Below are 27,031 nucleotides of genomic sequence, written 5' to 3'. Positions count from 1 at the left end.
TAAGCAAGCAGCTAACAAATATTTTTATTTCCAGAATTAAATTAAACGACGCCATCCTATCTATAGTAGCGTGCGCGTCTCGCTGCATGGTCGCCCTAGCGGATGGCACAGTGGCCATATTCATGCGACAAGCAGACGGACAATGGGATTTCACGCAATACTGGCTCATGACGCTTGGTGACCCCAAGTGCTCAGGTAACGAACAGTCCTGACTCATTTGCATGGTCGCCCTGGCGGACGGCACAGTGGCCATATTCAAGCGGACTAACATTGGGGACTTCACGCAATACTTTTAACTGTTTTGCTTTATTTGATGGTGAAATGTTTTAGATGAATATTCTTACAGATTTAATATATACTACGCTAGATGACGCAAATATCACGATTTGTATAGAAACCAAGCGTGCCGACTTTTTCATACAAAATTTACGCATAAATATAATTTTAAAATTACTTAACTGTGATAGGAAATATGTCCTTGCTTTTTGGTGCTCGCAATTTTTGGGCTGTTGCAGTTAACTGTCACGCAACGAAGCATTTTTTAAGTTTTCACGGACGTCCGGCTGCAACAACCGACGCGCGTGGACTGTCAAGACGACGGTCAACCTCGACGCTTGGTCGGGGTTCGGACACGCGAAGTTGATGATGAGAGAATGTTTAATTTCGTTACAGTGCGCTGCCTAAGTGCAGTAGGGTGCACGGTATGGTGCGGGTACCGCAACAAGGTGCACGTGATCGACCCGCGCTCACGGCAGGCGCTGCACTCGCTCGACGCGCACCCGCGCCAGGAGAGCCAGGTGCGGCAGATGGCCGCGGACGGGGACGGCGTGTGGGTTAGTATAACCACGAATTTATTGGTATCATTCCACATGCGCTGCATCCGAAACATTTTGAACATACACTGGAAGGACAAGGTAACAAACGAGAGAGGGTACTTAAGATTGTACAGCTGCCCAGTCTCTTTGCGCTGCTAAAGCAGAGACGCTTACGCTGGCTGGGGAATGTTCATCGAATGCAACCTTCTCTCGTCTGCCGCGGCGTGTTTTGCTTGGCGCCATAGCTGATGCCAAGAGAAGCGTCGGTCGGCCGATGCTACGGCATAAGGACTGCGCCAAGCGGGACATGCACGCCTTCAACATACCGGTTCATAAGTGGGAGGAGCTTGCCGAGAACAGAGACAAGTGGCGCAAACTGGTGTTCGACGGGCGTAAAATTCACGATGACGCTTGATTTAAGACACTCGCTAGTAAGCGAGTCAAGCGTCATCAGAGCGATATCTGTTCGCCACGGGCACAGTACACCTGCCAGGCTTGTGGGCGTGTTTGCCGCTCCCGTATTGGCTTACACAGCCACGAAAAATGTTGACGCCCTACCTGACACTGTTTCTATAGTCTGCAATAGACTTTAAGGCCATTGATTCCCTCCTGGCTAGGCGAATAGCTACAGTACCGGCCAATAATATATCACCTCCATGTTTTTACGGTATAACTTTTTTTATTTTATTTGTGAGTGACTTTTGTACGGGCGATGAGAAAAATTGGTCTCATGTAATGGTTTTTTCATAGAGGTTTTTTTTAAATGTATTGTTAACTTCATTTTTTTACTTGAGGATTTTTAGTAATATGCTGAGTATCCTATTGTAATTCACTTAAGTGATGATCGCAGGTGGTTGAAGCTTTAACTCATCACGCTTATCGTCGAGTTTCAGACGCCTCTGTTCTTCGAAGGTTTGCCGTTTTATCGACTGCGATCCATATCGCCGCATACTGCAAATATAACTTTGTAATGGACATTTGCTTATTTATCTCGTAATTTTCCAGGTATCAATAAAAATGGACTCTACTTTGCGCTTGTACCACGCCCATACATACCAACACCTGAAGGATGTGGACATCGAACCATACGTTAGCAAAATGCTGGGCACTGGCAAACTAGGTATGTAGTGTGTTGTACTTATATGAAGTGGGATTTTTTTTAATGGGTCGTAATCGTAGTAACTTTCCCAAATTTTTTTTTGTTTATAAAATTCATAAAGGTACAATAGATTTAAAAAAAAAGCTGAGTATAAAAGGACTGGAAAGATAGAAATAAATAACTATATGGAAAACGTTTATTTTGTATTGTGTATTTCCTAATCTGCAAGTGACTTTTGATCCTCAATAGATAAATGATGGATTGAGGAGCTGTGTTGTTTTGTTCAGGTTTCTCTCTGGTCCGTATCACGGCGCTCCTCATCAGCTCGGGGCGGCTGTGGATCGGCACCAGCAACGGCGTCGTCATATCCGTGCCGCTGTCGGAGGGCAGCCGCGAGCCCGCGCCGGCCGCCGGCCCCTTACCGGGTGAGTCACCGTAGATTTAGATTTCGATTTATTTATTTCAGGATAAAAATTACACTGTAAATTTGCATCAATGTCAAAATTATGCTTATCTTCTTATCATGATCGTCAAACATTACATACTAAAAAATATAAAATAAATTAAAATAATTTTCTCTCCCATTAAGGATCGTCATATAAGCATGTATAAGAGGTAGCTAGCGCGGACCCTCTTGTACCCATAGACGCTCATCACCCAGTCCTTTGTATAACGATTGAAATTGGTTCGACTGAGCGTCTTTTAAAACCGGCACCGCGTGTAGTACGTCGATTTTTTGCCGCCGATTATAATAAAATTAATTTGAAATTGAGGGAAATCAATTGGGAGACGCAACTAGATACTAATAATATCGAGAGTGCAGTCAATGACTTTTACACCACTATAAATAATATAATTCAAGAATTAGTTCCCTCCAAAACAGTTACAAAACCAAGTAATTTTCCTTCTTGGTATTCCCGTAATCTTATTACGTTAATTAAGAAAAAAAACAAGATACACAAAAAATGGAAAATATATGGACGAGTAGCTGACTATAACGCTTTTTCTAATTTACGCTCTAAAATAAAAAACGAAGAAATTTCTTGCTACAATTTATTTATCTCTAGGGCTGAAAATAATATAAAAGTTAACTCTAAGTCGTTTTGGTCATTTATAAAATCCAGGAAGGATAGCACTGGTATTCCGGATTCGCTCTATTTAGACAATATTACGGCAAACGATGGAGTCAGCACGGCTAATCTATTTAGTGACTTTTTTCATTCAGTATTTGAACCTATCTCAACTTCCATGCCTAGTGTCAATAGCCCACAAAATTGTGTTATTAATAGCGTTCATATTGACGCACCTCTGGTGGAAAAATACTTGAAGAAATTAAAAGAATCCAAAGGCAGTGGCCCGGATGGCATTCATCCTGTGTTTTTAAAACGTTGCAGTAAGTCTCTTGCATTACCGGTATGTTTACTCTACAACATTTCACTTAGGTCTGGGTCCTTACCAAATATTTGGAAAAAATCTATCATTGTGCCTATTTTTAAAAGTGGTGATAAACATAATATTAGAAACTACCGCGGCATTTCCAAATTGTCTATACTTCCTAAACTATTTGAAAAGATAGTTTATGACACGCTCTACCCAACAATAAGACCGATGTTAATGACGCAGCAGCATGGCTTCATTAATAAACGGTCAACTGAGTCTAATTTGTGCGAGCTCCTTGATTATGTTCTGAGCGCAATGGACAAGAATTACCAAGTCGATGCTATCTATACCGATTACTCAAAGGCATTTGATAAAATTTCACACTCTGTCTTATTAAATAAACTTGAAATGTTCGGTATCCATGGAGACTTGTTGCGTTGGCTCACATCGTACTTGCGGGATAGAACTCAGGCAGTTACTATCAAAGGATACACCTCTAGTTTTGTGCCTATTACGTCAGGGGTCCCACAGGGCTCGCATTTAGGACCACTACTATTTAACATATATATCAATGATGTCATTGACTGTTTTTTGAATTCTAAAGTATTATTGTATGCTGACGATACTAAGATATTTACCATTGTGAAGTCCGAGGCTGATTGTGTCAATTTGCAGGATGACCTTAATAGATTGGACAACTATTGTTTATGTAATAACCTGTACTTAAACATAAATAAATGTTCAATTATTACATTTACGCGGAAGCTTGACCCTATAAACTTTAATTATACCATCGGAAACCAACAGCTTACTAGAGTTACGGAGGTTAGAGATTTGGGAGTGTATTTAGACAGTAAAATTCAATTGGTTTCACACATAGATAAGATAACATCTAAAGCCTACAAAATGCTTGGTTTCATTTTTAGGCAAAGTAAAGATTTTAAAAACCCCACAACGTTACTTCTTTTTATATAATGCATATGTAAGGTCATATTTGGAATACGCATCTACAGTTTGGAGTCCCAACTATTTAGTGCACATTAATTCATTAGAAAGTGTTCAAAAAAAGTTTCTTAATCGTATGAAGTATAAATTCAAATCTTTTAAGCCCGAGAAATTTGAGTCCTTGCAAGTGAGAAGAGAAAAGCGGGATGTAATTTTCTTGTACAAAATATTAAATAATTTAATTGATTCGGAAGAACTTCTCAGCAAGGTGTCATTTAGATGTCCTACGTATCGTACACGGTCCACCGCTTTACTATCAGTTCCATTCACTCGCAAAAAATATGTAAACAACAAATTTTTAGCAAGAGCATGCAATATATACAATAAGAAATATTCTCACATTGATTTGTTCCAGCATAGGTGTAATAAATTTGTTTCTGTCATCAAACAAAATAAAAAAATATAATAAATGGCAAATTTCGTTAACTCGTAGCTAGTAATAAAATTGTAATCTTGTGTTGTATTGTTATGATTGTTATTGTAATTGTACCTATTTGATTTCAAATTCTAAATTGAAAATTGTGCTTGTTATTTTCCAAATTCTAAATTATGCTTGTTATTATTACTCAATGTTATTGTTAAATTCAAATTCAAATTCAACTTTAAATTCAAAATACCTAATAATTGTACTTTTTTTTTTCGGAGCAAAGGAATTTTGTATTAACTATAAGTGGAAACTCTTTTGGCCTATGTTCTTACTATATCTTTTACCTTATTGTATTATAATGTGCTGTATGTTTCCCAAATAAATAAATAAATAAATAAATAAAAAAATATAAACAAAAACGACAAAAATTTATGTCTATCTAAGCAATTTAGAATCATTAAAATCGACGATTACTCGACGGTATACTTTTGTCCAGGTTTCTGATCCGTATCACAGCGCCGCTCATCATTGCTTTCTCTGAAATCTAATATGACAAAACATTATTATTTTATTTATTATTTACTTAAATTATTTACACGGCATCACAGCATAGGCCAATACACCGAATAATTAAACTAGTTACAGGTATACACATTACAAATACAAAATATATATAAAGTAAAATACAAATAGTCAAGTCAAATGCAAGTGCTGGAAAGCCTATCATCCTTCATCTCACAAAACCTCAGACACTCCTGGCACACATTCGCCCATCTCCACGCAAACAAGTCGCACTCTGGTGCTGATGTCAGGAGTGAATTGAGCAGCGATAACGCGCGGAGGATGGCGAGTTTCTGTGCGATACTGTGCGCGCTGCCGTAAAGTTTTTACTTGGTTATATTTACTCTAGTCGGCTGCTTTTAGTTTTATTTATTTATATTCTGTTCTCCAGCCAACGCATCTTTAGTACGAGCCCGCTCCACATCCCCCACCGGCGCCATCCCCTGGTGCTCCATGGCGCACGCCCAGCTCTCCTTCCACGGGCACCGCGACGCCGTCACGTTCTTCGTAGCCGTGCCCGGCGCGGCGGAGTCCCCCACGCGCTCGCCCGACTCGCGCCGCGGACCGCCCATGCTCGTCATATCGGGCGGGGAGGGTTACATCGATTTTAGAATAGGTCAGTGATTGGATGTTAACACTCTCTTTAAGGACCGTTTACACGTTGCCATTACACAAGTACGAGTTTATACATTTGCTACTTGCGTTTAGTGACAACATGAACTCGCACATAACTCTTATTAATGTGTACAGTCGAAGGCAAAAATATCGATCCAGACAAATGGCTCAAAAATATGTTAACACGACTATGTCTAAGGTGTAAGAGCGTACACATATTTTTGAAACTTTGGGAATGTATATATATTTATGCCCTTGACTGTACATTGGGCCGAAGAACGTAAATTTAATGGCCAATAATAGTTGGAACTACCTACGTTAAACAACGTAATTTAATTTAAATTTATTTTGTAGACGATATTTTACTAGACAATTTTTTAGGTATATTACCCTTTTTTCTATATGCAATTTTCTTATTTAGACTAGTTGCAATACAGTAACGATGTGTCCGTATAATATAAAGTGAACTTAAAACACTAAATTTCTATTTTAGACACGAGCAACAAAAAATAAATTACATATACTTTGAATATATGAGATGCATCGCTACTGAAAAGCTTTAAAGTTCAAATTTCCTTAAAATAATTGACGCTTTTAAATCACGATACTCTTTAGTAGGCAATCTCAACTCTCAATTCTGATTATTTCCGATCGCATACATTTCAAAACAAGCAATATGCACGTTAGTTGTATTTATTTAAGGTCCAGTTTGCAACGCAGTTAACGTGGTTAGCTTGTGCTTCGGTTGTGTGTAGCGTTGTTGCTTTGCTTTTCATACATACGGACTGTCCACTGCTAGAGTTGTGAGAGATGTGGTGGTTTTTGCACATCCCTATTATACTGTAGTTAATTGGTCTTAGAGTTTTCGTGTTCTACAAATCTTGAAGGCACCGCGTTTTCTTTTAGTCTTGTATGTGATCTAACATGATGTTAATTCATGTGGTGAGTTTTTGATTAAACGTGTGGGATGACGTGGGATAAGTTGTGTTAAAAAAAAACACTTCAAATTTTACAAGAATAGTTATTCGCATTCACTCTGTCGAATATCTATTATCTAATATAATATTTTTACATTCTCACATTGTCAAAGGCCGATTTACACCAGATGCGGTAAAGCATGACACCGGCTCACAACGAATGCTCCCTCGCACAGTCGCCATCAGATATATCGGAACGGCCGGGGTGCTCCAAAATATCTGAACACGCACTTAATGCCTTGACAATACAGGCGTGTTCAGATATTTGTGAGCACCTTGGTCGCTCAGATATGTCTGATGGCGACTGTACCTATGCACTTAATTTGTTTCGTATGGAGCTTTTGTTTAATAAAATAAATAAAATAATACAATAGAAATCCACGCCGGAAGTAATATATGAATTCGCGTGTTTAGTTTCACAAGGCCAAATGCGATAACAAGTTATATCGCACCTTGCCATACGTGTGATTTATATACGATGATGATATCACAGAAATAAATATACCATAGAAGACGCAAATCCATCTACTTCGCGTGTCCGAACCCCGACCAAGCGTCGAGGTTGACCGTCGCTCTTTACAGTCCACGCGCGTCAGTTTTTGCAGCCGGACGTCCGTGAAAACTTAAAAAATGCTTCGTTGCATGATAATTAACTGCAACAGCCCAAAAATTGCGAACACCCAAAGGCAATAACATATTTCCTATCACAGATAAGTAATTTTAGAATTATATTATGCGTAAATTTTGTATGAAAAAGTCGGCACGCTTGGTTTCAATACAAATCGTGGTATTTGCGTCATCTAGCGTATATATTAAATCTGTGGATGATATATTATATCTTGCGTTACTTCGAGGCGAACTTGTACTGTGTGAATGCCCTCTAGTCAGCTAAATCGCCGCTATGTCACGAAGTCGGCAATAGAATAGCTATCATTAAAGTATGTCTAGTCCTGTAGGGCTAAGGTCGGCTCTTAATCATTTGTCACCATGCCTGTCACGTTCTAACAAATATGTAAGTGCGAAAGTGACACATGGCATGACAGGTTATAAAATACGACCACGATACCGCTGCTGATCTAACAATTGCGCCGTGTGGGGACACGCGTATTCGCAGATTACGCGCTCTATACGAAGCATGCGTATGTTTAGCAATTTAGGGTTCATTTGTGCCATTCCCAATCAAAAGGGTACTTATTGTCGGTTGTCAATAAGGCGCTTTTTCCATATAGTTTCAATTTGAAATCAACCTTATTGATAAGCGACAATGTGGTACCTTTTGGTTGAAAATGTCACATTTAGACGGCGCGCGAACTTGCGTGCGATTTTATTTACATTGCGGAGTATTGAGGTCACATCCAATTCAGTCGACCGATCAAATGCCGCAATGTAATAGGGAATATTACGCGAAACTCTGCGTAGGGGGCGCCACTACCATAATCTGAGGGTCTATCGCGAAACAAGAAAATCGAAAATTTGTTTTCTAACATCTCTGTCACTCTTGCTTATTCAAGCGATAAAGAGGCAGATAGCGAAATTCCGGATTCGTAGGTCCTATGTAAGCAAACCGCCTTGATGCATCAATGTCATATTTTATTATCTGAAAACTTGTCAAAAAACTGTTAAAGGCACAGTATGTACAAGTTACTCTATGGTTTACTAAAAAGGTTAGTGCTGCACTCTGGTGGCAGAACATTGCAGTAATATCCATCTCCTATTAAACTCGCATGCGAGTTCACGCACCGTCTAAATAAAATACGTTTATTCAAAGAGTTTGAACATAGGTACATAATAAAAGTACACGATAATAAGCCCTTAGACGCGCAATCTGAAACATCATTACGCACCCGACGCACCTTCGTAGGAAAAGTAGAAGATTACCATTTCGCACGTGTATTGTACAACGTTTTACAGTACATATGGCCCTTTAAATTTTCGACATACGTATAGTGCTAGTTACCGCACTAGGACGGTAAATTAGCACTATATGTACTGTAAAAAACCTTATGTAAATCCTCACCTTTTCTAGCAGTGGGTCCGACATACGCTTCGACATAGACTCGATTTCCTTCCTGGCTTACAATTTAATTGATATGTGCCTATTGTTTGATTTGAAGTTAATACCATGATAATATGACTTATTACAAGTACGAATCATATTATCTTTTGATCTCACTTAGTTTTTCTACTACGTGTATGTTTGAAATGTGTCTTTAGGATGATTGATTACAAGTAAAATATTCTACTAATTATTGCAATATTAATTTAAATAAAAAGCAGTATTTCACCGATTATTCCAATAGATAAATACTAAAAAAGGAAAACGTATTCATAATCACCATTTAAATTAAGCCTCATTCATTGTCAGAATCGAAGTAACAATTTTACTAATGCCATAGTGGAAAAACCATTAGCTTTATACCTGAAAGCCAAAGTGACCGAAGAAGCTCGGCCGAATTTCACCTTCCCATACAAACGGAGTTTCGTTCTCATTTTAAAACTACGTGTTAGATCGTAATGAAACTTTGAGGTATCTAGGTCTGTAATTAGTTTATATAGCTCCAGTTTATAAAACAAACGAAATAGAGCATAAACAAGTTTTGTATGAAAAACTTAAATTCGCTGTATTTTTTTAACTATGGTATCTGAAGCTACATAAACTAATTGCAGGCATAGATATACCTTATCCTATTGTAATTACAAAGTTTCAGAGCAAACTAGCTACTCGTTAAGGAAATTTTACGCCACTCTCTGGGCATATGACGGAAGCAATTATCGACGTGATAACAACGAAGACCACACTTTATCCTGTCATTGCCACGTTAGCGTGCTAAACATACGCCCGCTGGCCTAATGGCTAGGTTTCAGCTGTTAGCATGTATATGTGTGTGTGCGAGTTTCCTATTATGTGACATAACGTCGTCACACACGAAACTTGCCTAATGTCTAAGGTTACGAAAAATTTTGTACATTTACCTGCCATTTCCTCTCTCTATCGCACGCGCATAATTATATTGATGACCGCCGGAAGGTAGAAAACAATAGCGTATCAAACAAAACAACCCTTGGTCACTTTGGCTATCAGGTAAAGAAATAGGCTTTTAATTTCCCTTTTTTTTATTTTTTCCCCTATCAGAGGAGCATGCCGATGACGTCAGAGACACTGCCTCCCACCTCATTGTTTGGCAGATACTTGATCCCTGAGTACCTGATAGGATTTAAGTGATTGTAATTTTATTTTTCCCAGCCGGTATGTTAATTTTATCTCGGTCCGCATGTAGAAGCTTGGGTTACGCTAACATCACAAACCATAACATAGTTATTTAATATCATAGATGAAAAAATACTGAGACCCATAAGGTAGTACGAAATACTGTACATAAATTTGAGAGCTGAAGTAGATGACACCTGCCGCACACATTATTGGTAGAGTCGAACCAAGAAAGAAAACTCTGCATGGCATTTGCACGACAATTGTGGCAATGTCATTATTAATTATTTACTTTAATATTACTTATCTATAAAATAAACTAAATTAAATGTCACTATTAATTAATGTCAAATTTATGTGATAATATGACGTTTACAATGTCACTCCCTCACTTTTTTCTATTCAAGTCGGTGCAAAGTTAGCTTAGGGCCACTTGCACCATTCCACTAACCCGGGGTTAACCGGTTAAACCTGGAGTTACCATGAATACTAGTACAATTTGACACTGGGTTAACGGTTTAACCGGTTAACTAGGGGTTAGTGGGATGGTGCAAAGTTACCTTAGGACCACTTGCACCATTCCACTAACTCGGGTTAACCGGTTAAACCTGGAGTTACCATGGTTACCAATACAATTTGATACTGTGTTACCGGTTTAACTAGCTCTGATTAGGTTGTAACTGCAACTGTCAAATTTGCGCCTGTATAGTTTTTACTACTTTACGTGTCTTAATATTTTTTGACCATCGTGGAATATCGTTGGTAAGCAACTCAACAGCATGTACAAATATGCACATTTCATTACGGGATTGTTTATTTTCATTTATAATTATCACGTTCTTGGAGAAAAGGGGCCTTAGTTACCTATCGCAACTTCGAAACATAATTTGTCCGATGTTTTGATTTGCCAAATTTACATTTGACCGCAGGCGTTATTGGAAACAAAGCGTTCGGTTAAATGAAAATTTGACCAATGAAATATCGGCAAAACTTATTTCGAAGTTGCGATATGACACCGGCCTGAGTAGACCATTGTTTAATTCACGGTGCCGATACAAGATCGCGGCGTAAGGCTCTACCAAGCTCTACCGAACTAAAGTCCGTTGTTTCTAAGAACGACAGAGTTAAATGCAGCAGGAGTGGTCATTTCTCCATACAAACGTACTCTACTGTTTCCTCCGTGGTTTTTGAAGCTAGAGCAATGATTTTTTCAACACAGATTATTATTATTAATATCTGTGTCGGAATGTGTTGTTTGTTTTTATAATTTTGTTTTTAAGGCACTAGAGAACTTTAAATATTCGCAAAAACGGCCTAATTTAATAGGCCGCGAAGAGAAGCATGGTATACAAAACTGACATCAATTTGCCTAAAATACAAAACAGTCCGACACAGATAATTTCATTATCATTTAGATCTCAAAATTTCGTTACATTTGGTTAAGTTTTGGAGGAGAAAACAGTCGAGTACGAAACCTCGTTTTTTGAGATTTTTACCTAGGATTTTTGGCCTAACCTGGCGTTGTCCTTATCGCACTAGTTTTAGGAGCCGCTTTCGTTAGCGAGACGGATATATTCACCTAAAATATTTAAATCTCTGCTCCCGTATTCTCTTAAGTAAATAGAGAAATCGTGTCTTTTACAACACTCGACATCATGCAATAGGGTATTTGACTACCAGTCAAATCAGTTTCTTTTTTCGAACTGTCGAAACGTTTTGCTACTATGGAATTTATATGAAAAACTAGCATGTGACGTCATGATCAAATTACCTACTCTTTATAGTTTTATACGGATTTTAAAATAGAAATTGTGTCTAAAAAAATAACCGTTGTCTACGTTTCTCTATTATTCTTCTGGTGCTTTATTTCATGCATGGTGTTAAATAATTTGTTTTAAATACAGTCAAATACCCTATTATTATCGCTCAATTTATATTAAACATACTTGCGCAAATCAAGTTTCGATAGAAGACGATAGATTTCACTGTGACATCCGTCGGTTTATATTTTACTAGGTCGATTTTATATAAGATACTAATGTTATATTTATTCATTTAATATTATTTTACCTCTAGCCGCCGAGACGTCAAAACTTGCCAATACAAATGGAAATATAGATAGCTTTTTATGGGCCTGTGGGTGGGCGGCTAGGCTAGATGATATTTTTTTATATCTTAGCGCCACTTGCATCATTCCACTAGCCTGGGGTTAACCGGTTAAACCTGGAGTTAACATGGTTACCAATACAATTTGACACTAGGGTGACGGTTTAACCACTTAACCCCGGGTTAGTGGGATGGTGCAAGTGGGCCTTATTAATCTTATCCTTTTTATATTACATATGCTTATAATATAATTTTACTTTACACTGTTTCTCTCTTTTTACACCAAGCTAAACTTAAGCACTGCTATTGAAACTTACATTCGCCTTTGTCATCATAAGTAACTGTCTTAACGTAAATTGTTTCTATTTCAGTGATCGAATCTTTTATTCCTCTTTATACTTCTATGTTACTCGTATTCTATAGCAATAATATTGTTTACACTACAGAAACAACAACAACTTTTCTAGAACCCGCCCTCCCCCTTGTCACACTTGGCATGACCTCCACCTCCCCATGTTGCTGTGACTTAATATGTAAATGAACCCTTTGCGTTGTGTGTCAATGCTAAAGAGGAGCATTTTGAAGATAATACGTTTTGTTTTAGTGAAATGATAATAGTTTAAATTTTTAATGCCATTTTGTAAAAGGCGAGTAAATGCGAAAAATATTACGATAAGCAAATAAAAAAAATACCCCCGTCATCAATGATATTAACAGTGCTACATAAAGGTAATTAATCGTGTTGGCTCAAATAAAGCATGTAATTATAGCTGTATCTATAAATGCTGGACATAACTATAAAAAGGGATAGCTCAAAAATATGCACATTTATTTACTTTGCTGCACTAAGTTTCCTCTTACGCTTTACATAAAATGGAGCGTTTATCTTTGCCGAATGTCAATGTGTATCATAATTGCTAGTCCACGCAAAATGGTATTTGATTTTTCAGTGTACCTTCCACATTTTGAACACTTTTTGGTAATTTTGATATACTTCGACAAATCGACACATTAGTCAATATTCTGAAGTATCTGCTAACGTGTATATTGCTATACCGACTAACGTGATGTCCATACTGCTAACATTATTCCATAATGTAGTAATTTTATTGTGTCTTAATATTCTATATTGTTATACGTTCGTTCTCCTTGTATTTTGAAACGCAACATGATACTGTGGAAACGGTAATAAAAGTTTGCTATATGGCGAGTGACTTTCTTAATCGTTAATTTACCAGACTCATAGCACCTAACTGCCGTGATTGGTTTCATTCTGATTCAATTATATTTCAAAAATAACTTCATTTATTTACTTGTTTTTTGTTCGTTTAACAATTTTAACGTGGATAAGAAAATTCCGTATTTGACCAAAGGTAAACTACCTTTGGTATAGTATACCTACCATGACACCCGTCCAGACAATTTAATGTCATCATGAGCTCCGTATTTCCAAATAAATCGACAAATCGCTGATGAAAGTCGCCAATTTTCATGATAGTTGAAACAAAAGAAAATGCTTTCAACTCAAAATAATTTACTTCGTTTCGAACCCCCCCAGCCGACTCAGAAATGGAGGACAGCGTGGTGGTAGCCGAGGATGGGTCCTCAAGCGGGCACAGCTCCCTGGCGGAACGGGCTTCAAAGAGCCACCTCATCGTGTGGCAGGTGGCCACCGCCTAACGCACGCCGCGCCGGCGGCTCGCGTCCGATGACTTCGTATACGTGTGCACCACCGCTAAACCGGCGACGCTCATCATGTGAATAGGTACTATCAACTGTTGCGCGCACCTGACTGTTCCATTTTACGTGTGTACAAGTTTGAATCAGCCTGACGTAATTAAAGGCGAAAACGCATTGAGACGTAGCCACGCGGATGTTGCATTTGTAGTAAACTTATGGAAAAGGTTTAAAAAATAGTCTTACCGGTACGTTTTATGCGTTTAAGTTTCAAAATGTATGCATTACAGTACAATTGCTACAACATGAAACTGAGCTCCAAATTTTGTTTGCGTAATAAATTACGTAATGTTCGTAACAATGACTCTATCCCGAGCTTAGATTTCGTGTTGAAGCTAAGTGTACCGACTGTCGAAAAACGTCAGGTGTGAACGCTTAGGCCGAGTGTATATGGTCTATTAAACAATTTTTAATAAGTATTGGTTTTACATCATCGTTAATTCATTCGTCCTACTGCTTAATAAGTGATAACGATTATTAACTTACCGATTTTAAAAGTCTCTGTATCTAGAAATTTGTCACTACTTTGAAAAGGGCTATGAAATAGGTATTTATGAGGCTGGTTTGCGCTTTGGTTTTACTTAGACAAATCTGAAATACTAGCTATGTTAAAGTAATGTAAATTCCTATGTGTAGTGTTTATCACTAAAGTTTTGTACTCATTTAATGGCAAGAAGAACATAGTTTGACTTGAATTCGTTTTGTTTCTTAGTAATGTACTGGGATGTAAGATCTCAAACAATTTTATTTGGAACGTATACACTAGTCTTACAAGGCGTAGTTCTTTTATATGGTTTTTGCTAACCATGTACATTCGCCGTATGAAAGAACGAGCTCAAGTTGATTATACCGAAGGTGGATTTTTAGGGAAAGGTTCAGTATTATCTAAATTAATTAAACATTTGGTCGCATACATCTAAATTAGGATTTGATTTGAATTTAGATTGTTGGTCCATCGAAATCCATTTTTCCTATTCACATTTTGCCTGTCTCATAGGGAAACTGCTGTATAGAAACGTTGCAACAATACACTCGTGCCTGAAAAGTTAAAGTTCAAAGTTAATATTTGCCTTAAGTGTGATATCAAGCATATTTCCTTATGAGACCCGCCGACTCACGTGTGTTAGGGCTTTAGCGCATTAAACAATGCCGATCCATAATGAACCATATATATAGAGGTTGTTTAAGGTCGACATTGCGGCTGAAGCCCCTCGTCCTTCACGTTAGAATATTCGGATAGAAGCAGTGCACGGCCATGGACACATGCGAGTGTATCAATGTGCTTATTATTTTGGTGTCTATCTACTTAGCGCTTTCATTTACGATATGTAATTGCTCATATCAATGTACGCGTTCACGTTTAATTTGTAAGTGTTGTATATCGGTATCAGGGGCTGATGTTGCGAACATCTCAATGTATTTGAGAACTGACTCGATTTTTTATCTATTTCTCGTTCAATAGTTTTATTATCTTTTTAAATTCGGTGCGTTTACTTGTCGCAGCAGAGAGTTTAAGAATGTGTGAATTGTCGAACGTAACACAGATGTAGTGAATAATTCTTTCCCATCGTATTTTCTCGGAAACGTTCGCATTTCTCATGCCACTTTAGACAGTCTCCGTACAAAAAATACTGACACAGTTAAGCTGACGCACACAAAGTAAACGAGTACATACGACTCGCGATGTGCACATTGGTACTTTTGTACTGATATACAACTCTTTGGCTGGCAACGCAGGGTACGTTTGCGCGTTTAGATATTTAACAATATACATGATACTACTACATACATCACTAGTACATGTTTATCGCTCAAAACAATAAATTCAGTGAGTTTCTTCACTGTTTTACGATATTTTATAATATATTTTGTTAAATATCTAAAGGTGCATAGTATGCAATGGTGCATATGCAACATTCTCATAAAAAAGTATTTCACATCAATAAGTGTTGCACTAATTCATGCAATATTCGTATATAAGTGGTTAATCAGGAAACCTTGCCCGCTGATCCTGCCGCGTTTACTATTACTTATCTGCATATAAGTTCCAATAAGTTTTCATGTGCACATATGGTATAATACTAACCGCGGTACCATTGACATGAGGTATATTTTTGTGAGAGTCGTGTCATTCGAACGGATCGCTATTGCTATCGATTAAGCATAATATAATCTCATCTAGGAATAATGTACAAGATATAACCACCAAATAATTCATTTTAGTAGTGTTATATAGTTATTAGCATAGATATTGGAGATTTTTTATAATAATAACTAAGTATATACATTAGTATGTAAGGAATCTGAATGCTAACCATACGGGCTGTGTTTATGTCATCTGCATCACAATATTTTAGGTGTTTTTACGTTACGTGTGATAAAAGGTGATGAGGCGGTGTTATACATACTTACGACTCGTAGATAGATCGCTGTTAAGTTTTTATTTATTTTGTGGATGGTATGACGGGACTAGGCTCAGATGTACCATTACCATTTTAGCAGATATAGAAAATCAAATGCATAAAAACCAGTCAATCACACACCAAAGCCAAAGAATTATTGATCGTACCAGATTCGTAGTCTTTGAAAATTTTGAAAATTTGAAACTCCGCTAAAACATTTTTAGATGTCTGTCTTATGTCTGTGCTAGAGATACAATCGATTAGGTACTTTGTTTTCCAAAGTAACTAAAGATACAGTAACAGCTTGCAAGTTTACTGAAATCGCTAGAAAATAATATACATCCGCTAAATTCACACTACAGGATGGATTTTTTAAACGAGGCAATGAGGAAAGCTACATGATCCCGTGCTGAACGCGAATTTATTTGTATAATGTCTTAACCTAGGTTGATCTCTAAGAAAATTTTAATCTTGAATAGAAATGGAAACGATTGTCATCAAAAAAATTGTTACAAAAAAAAAAAAATTTGTCTGACTGTACTTTTTTAAAAATCTGTAAATGTCGATCGCCGTTAATTGAAACTTAGGAAATACCTAAAATCATTTTCGCATAGCAATACGGGGGCTGTGTTTATGTCATGTGGATCCGGTAGCTGCTCTCAGTGCCCCATTCGAGAAATCCATTCTGTAAACTGAGAATAACTTCGATATGATTAATTAATATTTTATCTTATGGTGCAACAATATTATTACGAAAAAGACTAGGTTATTTGTTATCTTTGTTTAACAACTACTTTGATCTATCATCTAATTATGACCCGTTGTGTTTCGCCTTCGATGTCTTAAACACTGTTTATTTCATAATTTCATTTTCAGATGTATATTTGAACACGTCAAATTTGTTAAGTTAATATAAGAATAATTTATTTATAATAGGCTTATGGTTAGTTTTTTAAGTGTTACAGTGGGAGTTGGTTTTTTTGCGAAATGTGTGTGCTGGATCACTAATATTTCTGTGAATAGAGTAGGAGTAATTTTTATATTGTGTAGTGATATTATTTACTCGATATTTTTATGTATAATAATTTTGATATAATTTTACATTGTGATATACAAACAAAAAAAATATTTTACGTCGTGCTATCAATTCAATATAATTTTATTCAATTGCCAATGACGGTTTAAAGAAATATAAGCGTCTGACAGACCTAGGTGATTAAAGTGCTGCCATCTACTTCCCAGGATATGTTATGACGCCTAGGTGCCACCTAGTGGGTATATCTTTAGAAAACTTATACCTTAAAACATTTCCCTTAAAACCAATTCCGGCTGTAAGTGCTAGTCAAAATAAACAACTAAGTGATGTTAGCTAGGCTTACATTGTTTTGCTGATTATCAAATGTCGATACCTTTATACGGCAAAAGCTGACTTTTATACTGGACGGTGTGTTTTGATTAAGGTTCGTCGGGTAAAATGTGTATTTGAAACTATTTGTTCGAACGTTTTAATCCTCTTAATGAATTTGGTGCACTTATTGACCTTTACTCAGTTAATAGTGGACTTTGAAGATTTCGGTGTACATCGCCAATAAAAAAATGGTTAAAAAATTTACACATTTTATCCTTAAAATGTTTGTTCTGGTTCCATATTATGCTGTTATAATTATAATAGTTTCACGTCGCATTTTCACTGCGTTTCATGACATTAATTTCACCAAAAAATCGCGCGGGGCACGAAATTGGTTTGCTTTCATGAAATTAATGCATGCTTTTGATGCATTACGAAAATATAAAATTACAAGTAATACTGTTGGTAAAAATAATGTCACGAGATTAATTTGACTCCACTCAATTCGTAATGTAAATCCGGCTTTAGGGACAAATGTTAGACTCGTGCTGAGCGCTGTAACCATATTGATACAATAACAGCCTTTTGTACATAAGCCTTCTGTAGATAACCGCAATGTATTTTAAATTTTTGGCTTATTATTGTTTGTACTTAGTCTTATAATGAATTACTTACCATATAAATCTGTGTACACATTTCTGATAATAAATTATTTCGTATTATTTTTTGACCAAGTATAAATTGTCTCATAGATTATTCACTTCTCAATTTGTGTGTAAGTGACCTCCAAATAACTTGTGTGGAAAGCTTTATATATTGTTAAATTATTTAAACTAGGTACTCCTTAATTTTTAAATTTTTTATTTCATTTAGTAATAATTTTTAAATCAGAATTTTATTTTACAAATTATATTTATTTTTTATAAAAAGCACCTGTGTTTTGAAAGGGTTATTTTTTTATTTAACCGTTCAACGATTAATATAATTTTACAAATGGATAAATACATTATTTATAATTAGTGTTTAACGTTTTTCTTGTTTGTAATATGCAATCAAATAAAGGAATGCTGATAACGGAATTCTTTTACTTTACAACTTTCGGAACAAATCAAATTGTTTTTTAAGTGGTCACAGAGGAAACGTGACCTTGGTGCCTAGCCAAGAGGTCAATCGTTCGCGCCATAGCGAACGATACGGTCACCTCCATCTCTCTCTAGGGTCACTATTGTTTCCCATATAGTTTTAAGTCGTAATGTATTGTTTGTCCACATTTTCGTTTTCGGCAATTTGGTTTGACCAACTATACATTTTTTTGTCCTAAATTGGAATTTCTTATTTATTCCACCCTAGACCGGGCTCAGTGAAGTTCCGTCTGCAATAATAGCGGACCGCAGTTTGACTTCTGATCCTTGTCCGATTTGTGCAAAAGGTGGGATTTTTTTCGATAGCGAATGTATGAGAATTGTAAGGGGGAAATTCAAAGGGCTGGTGGGGATAACGGCACCACTTTTCAGCCCGGCAACATCGGGTTTCTAGAAGCGTAGGAACCCCACTACAAGGATCAGAAGTCAAACTGCGGTCCGCTATTTTTGCAAACGAACATCTCATTGGAGCCTGCTCTACCCAGAATAAGAAGCCCTTCAAACCAGTCAAATTTTATCCAAATCTAACGAAAACCGACAATAAAATTAAAATAGGCCCAGATAGCATTCTAGGGTTATTGAATAAAACACCAATTATATTACAATACAATTTTATTTTTATGAGTATTGAAACAATTCTAACTCTAAAATCAAAATGCAGAACGCAACAAAACTCATGTAGCTCACAATCAACGCAACTTACCGCACTAAAATTGTAAAACTATTATAACGCCATAACTTTGTGCTCTAGTCTCTACTATTAATAGACTTTTGAACTACGTTTAACCAAAGAACTACGCCATACGACTCATGTTTTCAATTTCTGATTCATACTTTTACAAACGGCCCAAATAGAAGAAACTATAAAAATAATTAACAAATGTGTTTTTGGTGTTGTGTTAAAATCATACTTACTTAATTAATGGCCAATTTTATAAATAGTTAAGAGTAATTCAGTAGTTAAGAGGCTAGTTTACCATTTTTTTGCAAAATATTGTTTTGTATAGGTTAGGTATTTATTATACATAAAAGTGGAAATGTTATGTGCCATGTTAGACTTATGACGTCTAGGTAAATTAAATATTAAATGTCTGGATCATTATTGGAACATTATGCCGAATCACTTTCGTTGACAGATTTTCGTAAAAGTTATCTGTTAGAAATCACAGAACCATCACAAAATATCCGAAAATGCCATCAAAATCTACAGCCAATTTGTCAAAAATGTACCCATGAGTGATGCTGTTGAGAGTTTTCTACATACTGTATGGGTACACACTAATACTTTGCTGTAACCAATATAAATGATTAGGGTCATCTTTTTATTTTTTACTGTAATAGTAAAGTTGATATTTAACACGTTGGCTACCATACTACACCTAAAGTGTCGCTTCCACGCCCCATACAAATGTAGTGATCCCACCGTTGATGCTCATGGCAGCCAACGTGATAAAACTCTGTAAACAGTGTCCAATAATCCGTTGTATCGTTAAATTTGTTGGATTCGTATCCGTAGGCATTCAATGCCTACGATTGCTCTGAGAGATTCAACAATTCGTTTCCGAGGCGTTCTTTTATTTTAACGTTTCCATTTAAATTGAAGCGCCATAAATCCAGCAGCAATTTGTTACTGACCACAAAGGTTTTCGGATGGAGGCGCGAGCCCGAACGGCATTTACCTAAATGAAAAATAGAGCTTCAACGAAATGCTTGAGCTAAACTGGTGGAAAAAGTGTTATGTACCAGTGTTAGACCAACGCGGGTTGTCCAGTTTTAATTGTGTGATCAAAATTAGGATTCGTATTGCCGGCAATAACAAAAGCACGCTCCCATTAAAACAAATCCATATTATCTGCGCGACTGAAAATAGGTTACCTCACAAGGTTTTATTCGTACATACGTTGTACACATCAATTATCACTTTGGCCATTATTTATTACCTTGACGTAAACGAATATTGATGAAGGGTGGCGCGGGAATTGTCTGGGTTAATGCAGATTGTAACGATTAACTACACATATAAATAGAGGCCGTTAAACGGTATGGTATACATATTAGATTCACTAACGTATCAGTAGGCTTTTGACGAATCCAATAGGAATCTGCTTATTTTATATTTTTGTATTAAAAGATAATAAAGGTTAGTTATGACACTATTTATTAAATAAAATTATTAATTAATTTTAGATATTTGTCGTAAGAGCTTCAAAAAAACTTATGTAAGTACGAGTATATTGGTGTTTCTCAAGTGTGTTTATTTTATTGTATTTTTGTAACGAGTAGGACCTTGGCTACTTTGTGGTTAATAAGTTAAAGTATGAGAATCTAATAAATAAAGCAGACATCATTGTAAAGAATTTAATAAGATTTAACTTTTAATTATTTCAGTTTCTACTTATAATAAAATTCAAATATTTAGCAATTAAAAAGTATAACTTTTGTGGCGTTATTATTATTGTATTAATTAATTGAATAGAATATTAGAGGATATCCGGACTATTCTATCAAAACTTGCTTACTGCTAAGTCTATTTTGATTAATTTAAAAATGCTGGTAAAATAAATTGTTAGGAACAAAATTTAAATTCGACAGATCAAATGCAACAGTAAGAATAATTAAATATTTTAATATGCTTACTTTACATACGTTTTTATTTGCTATAATATTTTATAATAATATATATTCCATGCAATGTTATACTAACTCTGTAGGTACTTTTGGTACTATAATAATTGCTTATTAGGAAGGAATAGATGAATTAAAAATTGACGTTCTACGATTAATGGTTATTTTGGAAAGGTACGACAGAACTGGGGTTCAAAATAAACTTATATTTACATTAATGTACATGGTATGACTCCTAAATCCCTTTGCGCGATGCCACGTATTTGTCTTATTGCAATTGTTGTATATTTGTGAACAAATAGGTAATACAAAACAGGTAACCACTACTTTTGACTCAGTTATGTTTTGAAGTAGTAGAGTAACTAAATTTTGAAATATAACGAGCTGTATTTAGTTTAGTTTATTAGAAATTTAGCTTCGCACGGGTTACACAAAACCTTAACAAAGTATAACCTTCCCCAAGAATCACTCTATTGCAAAGTGAAAACCGCATGAAAATCCATTCAGTAGTTTTTAAGTTTATCGCGAACATACAAACAGACAGACGAAGCGGGGACTTTGCTTTTTAAGGTGTATAGATTACTGATAATTAAAGAAGACCCATTTTAAGACTGAATTAACACAATCGATAAATCGACTAACTTAATAGTAAAGACGCGAACAATATGCGGCATTGCTCAAAGGCCTTAGAAGTACGTCCGTTGGTCAGGGTCAGGCTACCAAAGACACTCACTAGAGAATTTGGTCGACTTCTTCTTAAATATAGCGATTGCACGGCATCTTAGCTGTGGACGCTAAGGGTTTTTGAAACTTTTTGTACGAGTGAACAATGTTGTGTATAGGGTAAAATGAAGACGTACATGTCCGATATTTTTTCCTTACATTTAAAATCTAGATCAATTCATATCAATTCCTTAAACATATTAAAAGGGCTGAGCTTGGATTTGCTGTGTCCATCCAATGGAATTGCTTGAAAAAGGGAATGCTTTTTAACTTGGTCACTCGCACAAAAAATAAGGCAAATTTAGTACTTTTCTGTGTATTCTACTATACCTTTCACATCCTAATGTTTCCTACTCGATCGCTACGATTGCATCACATTACTCCGTCACCTCACTCTACTTCTAATGGTATAATACTTGTTAAATCTAAATGACTAGACCGTCTACATGCTAGATTATCGTGGTTCTCAAAAGCGACTGTAGAAAAAAATAGGTACACATAATACTTTACATGATCACAGTGCTGCATGGTTACAAAATTAATATTAGGCACCGATTATATGATTTAAACTTAATTTAAATTAAATACAAATAATAATAATATTAATTAATATTGCACATTTAACTTATAGGTACATAAGTATAACTGCTACATAAATACATTAATGTACGCTTAAAAATTAAAAACGAGTTTTTGTTTATAAAGTACCTATGTTTTGAACATTTCTGTTTATTAAATTAATAATAACATAGGTAGGTAATACTTAATTTCCTTCAACCTTAATAGTTAATGTTAAATCATAATAATTCGTTCGTCACTGTTGAATGAGATATTTACAAATAAAACTTAGACATAATAACAATCAAGCCCTTCATTAAACTAATTAATTACACAGCACAAAAATGCACGTCACAAAAAAATACCTGCGACATGTGATCCTTATTTAAAATGTCGTAGATCCCTTGTGATCAAAATTCATTTTAACGATAAAAATCTTTCCAAAACTAGAGACGCCCACGACAATTGTGCCTATAATATTTCTAAAACTACTTACAATTTTATGTTGTATGCCATGTTGTCGTGGACCACTCTATGGATTACTCTCGCTACTTTTAACAAAATGATCCCTGAGTTGCAATGAGGGCTAACGCGTTAAATTTCGCCGCTAGGGGCGCTAGTGTAGATGGTCTTTCAAGATGTCAAAAGCAAAGAATTTTTTGAACTATTGATTCATAAATTGTAGTAAATCTTTGTCCATTTTTGATTAATCATAGTAAACAATAGATATAGCTCAATAATTGTTAGTGGTTAAAAAAAAGTGCCAACTATAATTTATGCAAAATTAGACAGGTTAAATAAAAATGGCACATTTAGACGTTAAAATACCTTTGTGTATATTAGAACGTATTGATTTTATAAAAATAAGCATAGAAGAATTTTGAGATCTGTTTTTCTGGACCTACATCTACAGTGGCGCCAACTAGTGAGCACAAAAACGGTAGCCTTCATGGCACTGTCTACAGAAAGTTTCATGTAAATCGCTACTCGTAGGTATCTAAATAAGTAGTACCAAACATCCCGTTTAGTTTACGATAATCGGAACTTCTAAATATATTTTCTTTTTAAGTTTTCCCACAACCCTTTTAAAATATTTAAGAAATTCCGGATATCTGTAATAGTTATTTGTTTTACAGGGGAGCAAAGTTGTTGTTTAACCTCTCGTGCTATTGATACCCGAGCAACCGAAAGATTCCAAATTCCAAAATTGATAGTAAAGTAAATTTTGCCACCGAGTGAAACAAAAATTTTCACCACACCAACACATGAAAAATACCATCTGTAAAATTCTACCAGCAAACATGTAAGAAAACAACTCAAAATTAGCATTTGATTACTTTGCCTCACATGTGAATAAAATGCAACTTTCTTATCAGTTAAACAATCAAAAGTTTAAAAGCTTGTGTGGTGGTAAAAACATTACATTTCCATATTCTAGTAATCTTCACATTATGTAAGGCATACTTTCCGATGAGTATTCTATTATTGGTCTATATTATATTATGATTACCTGCGGGGATCATTTTGTTTCCATCTTATAATGCTACACGTAAACATTTTATTTCGTTGTACACGCAAAATAACTATAATTAAATGATTCGTTGTAAAACTTCGATATTATATTGCTTGTTTTTATTGCTTTTTTTACGAACTTCGTTATCTCATCAGAGGCTTGAAAAATAAAGCCCATATCTATAATCAATGGATCGGAAATATTATATCAACATTTTTATACTTTTTTTTTCAACGTCATACTTGTACATAATATATCAATCAGATATAATTAGGATGGGACAGTTTTGTTTCTTCAATGTGCATTAACAAGCCTCTGAATATACCATACATCCCAAATTCAATGACAAAAACTTTGTAAATATTGCTTTTAACGTCTCACATCACAATCGGTCAATTATTACGTTTGGTTTTTCGAAGTTATCGTACAGTTAAACCATAGGCTCATTATGGAAAATATTCGAACATGTCTGTATATGCGTGCCTCGACCAGTAGGCCGAGCACATGATTGGCGCGACAGTATCTCGCCGCGAGATAGACTACCCGTCTTTTACTAACTGTATGAATTAAAGGGGGACGAGTAGTCTAATGTCGCGGCGAGATACTCTCGCGCCAATCATGTGCTAGCCCGGCAGGACATGATGAAATATCAAATAATATTATTTTAATTTCAAACTAATTAATTAATTTAAACAGCTTTTCGTCTACAGCCTACGTCCTTATGTTTTGGACAGATGTAGCTTAGTGCACATACATATTTGTATACATATGCAAGGTATTGGATCCCGGTCAAAGCTTGCATATACTTTATTACTAAGCTAGGCTAATAAACAATTTAAAAAGTTTACGACATTAAATGCAAACAAACTAATAGTTTTAATTCCTGACTTCAAAATTACATGTAAATTGAATATTCATTATCAAACCAATGTATAAATTTAATACTTAATTCGTGATTCCAATAAAAAGATTTTTTCACATTTTATTTATATTTATCACTTGTTTACAGTCTACTTATCAGCAACATTTGGTAAATTAAGACTTTTGTCTTATTTTAATTACAATTGCATATTGCTTCGGTATTGCTCTTGTAGTAGGTAAGTATATTAGTCTTATAATATATTGCTATATGCTAGTAATGGCCTAGTAGTCACATTAAATCTAATGTATTTATTGCTTAAGTTAATTGTGTATTACTAGTTTGGACATTTTTATTTATCACTGTATTTGCAATCTTATCTATCATCTTTTTTTTCCTTTTTTTTGTTGTATTTATACGTTACTTAGATTGACGGGCAGTATGTACTTAGGTATTAGAATACAATTTACATGTAATAATTTATTCGTTGTAGCACATACAAAAAAACATTGGTGTTATGTACTTATGTATTGCTTAATATAAGTCCTTTAAATTCGTAATGTTCAAACAAGCAATCAAATTATCCCGTTAATTTAAGTAACATTGGTTTTCACCTGTTCTACGTTGTAGAATTCATACTTCGTTGAAAAATTCATACTGTCAAATTTTTGATCAGGTATGTTAATTTCATTTTTATAAAAATGATGACAGTTATTTTTAAAGACAGTGACTTTTTAAACATCTTAAGCACTTCATATAATAATTTTTACTGGAAACCTTCATTATTCTTTTTTTATTAATATTGCTTGAATGTCACTTACATTATGAGTGGCTCGACCGCTTTGCAGTGTATCTGCCATTTGCGATGTTAACCGCAGCAAAGCAGTCTTCGTGTAAACTAACGAGACTACACGTGACTCACTAAGTTATAATCTATATATAACTTTTACCTACTATAAAAGGTATTTAATACTACACCTACAAAAATTGTAAAGAAGGAAAATTTTGGTACACAGGGAAATATTTACAATTAATTGTATATATTTTTGTATATAAGTTGGTTTCGTTAGTTACGTTACTTATTCGTATTCGCTACAATTACAATAACGTTAGTATAAATATTTGAATAAAATATTTTGCTTTAGACTTTTATTAAAAAGCATCTTGCGATTACTACGATCGGGACAGGACAGCTAGAGTTTATAAGAGATCGAGGGAGATGCGAAGGAGTACTCGCAGATACTTCTACTCAGAAGGAGAAAGAGAAACGAACTTCGAACAGATATAAACCTACCACCTAGTCAATAATAAAAACAATTACTTTATAATTTACTCAATATTCGATGTCAGATTCGATTCAAATTTCAATATAGTACTCCAAAGCACCAAAAATATCTAAAAATCTACAAAATTTCTCGATTAAAAACAATAAATACGTACTACATATTATAACCTACAATAGTATTGCTTATTCATTTACATTATATTGCTTTTACGCGCGACCATCGTCAGTTAATACTATCAAAAAAGGTAAACCCAAATGATACTCAATAGACTCAATAGTGATTACTAGGGGAAATATTAAATACTAGATTTAAAATGTGGCACTACAACTACTAGTAGGAATGGGAATATACGTCTAGGATTCCAGTGCCTCCCTAGGCTTTGTGTTAGTCCATGCAACGGAAGCCTCAGAGAGAGACCGAGCTCTGCGCTAGAGTGAGACGCAGGGCGTGCTTTGATCTCTAATACGCAGAGCTGCCCCTCCGACGATCCAAACAGTTTGCGATGGTTTACAGGTACAGGGGGATGGCAACCAGGGGCCCGTTTCTCAAAAGCTTGTAACTTGTAATACAATCGGATGTCACTTTTTGACATCTTTTCTTAGAAAGGGACTTCCACTTGTAATACAAGTTACAAGCTTTTGAGAAACGGGTCCCAGCAACATAAGTATGTATGAGTATAAACTGTGACAATGTTCTGATACGTTT

At 35.5% G+C, this 27,031-nt stretch overlaps 1 protein-coding gene across 7 annotated transcripts in view; it reads left to right on the top strand.

The window, feature by feature from the left end:
• LOC134754168 (JNK-interacting protein 3) overlaps positions 1-27,031 on the top strand; it is a 156,239-nt gene that overhangs the window by 32,714 nt on the left and 96,494 nt on the right. For 5 of the 7 annotated variants that reach the window (XM_063690293.1, XM_063690294.1, XM_063690292.1 and 2 more), the window contains 6 exons: positions 35-195; positions 673-833; positions 1,821-1,935; positions 2,202-2,339; positions 5,619-5,843; positions 13,692-18,694. In XM_063690293.1, coding sequence (XP_063546363.1) covers positions 35-195; positions 673-833; positions 1,821-1,935; positions 2,202-2,339; positions 5,619-5,843; positions 13,692-13,813 — 922 coding nt within the window. In that variant the 3' untranslated portion in view covers positions 13,814-18,694. Of the gene's footprint in view, positions 1-34; positions 196-672; positions 834-1,820; positions 1,936-2,201; positions 2,340-5,618; positions 5,844-9,952; positions 10,067-13,691; positions 18,695-27,031 lie in introns of those variants that run through there. The other 2 variants (XM_063690295.1, XR_010128877.1) reach the window with 2 other exon arrangements.

This window comes from Cydia strobilella, chromosome Z (genome assembly GCF_947568885.1).
Source record: "Cydia strobilella chromosome Z, ilCydStro3.1, whole genome shotgun sequence".
NCBI classification, from domain to species: domain Eukaryota; kingdom Metazoa; phylum Arthropoda; class Insecta; order Lepidoptera; family Tortricidae; genus Cydia; species Cydia strobilella.
The sequence above is the reverse complement of the archived record's forward strand: the minus strand, read 5'-3'. Positions and strand labels throughout refer to the sequence as shown.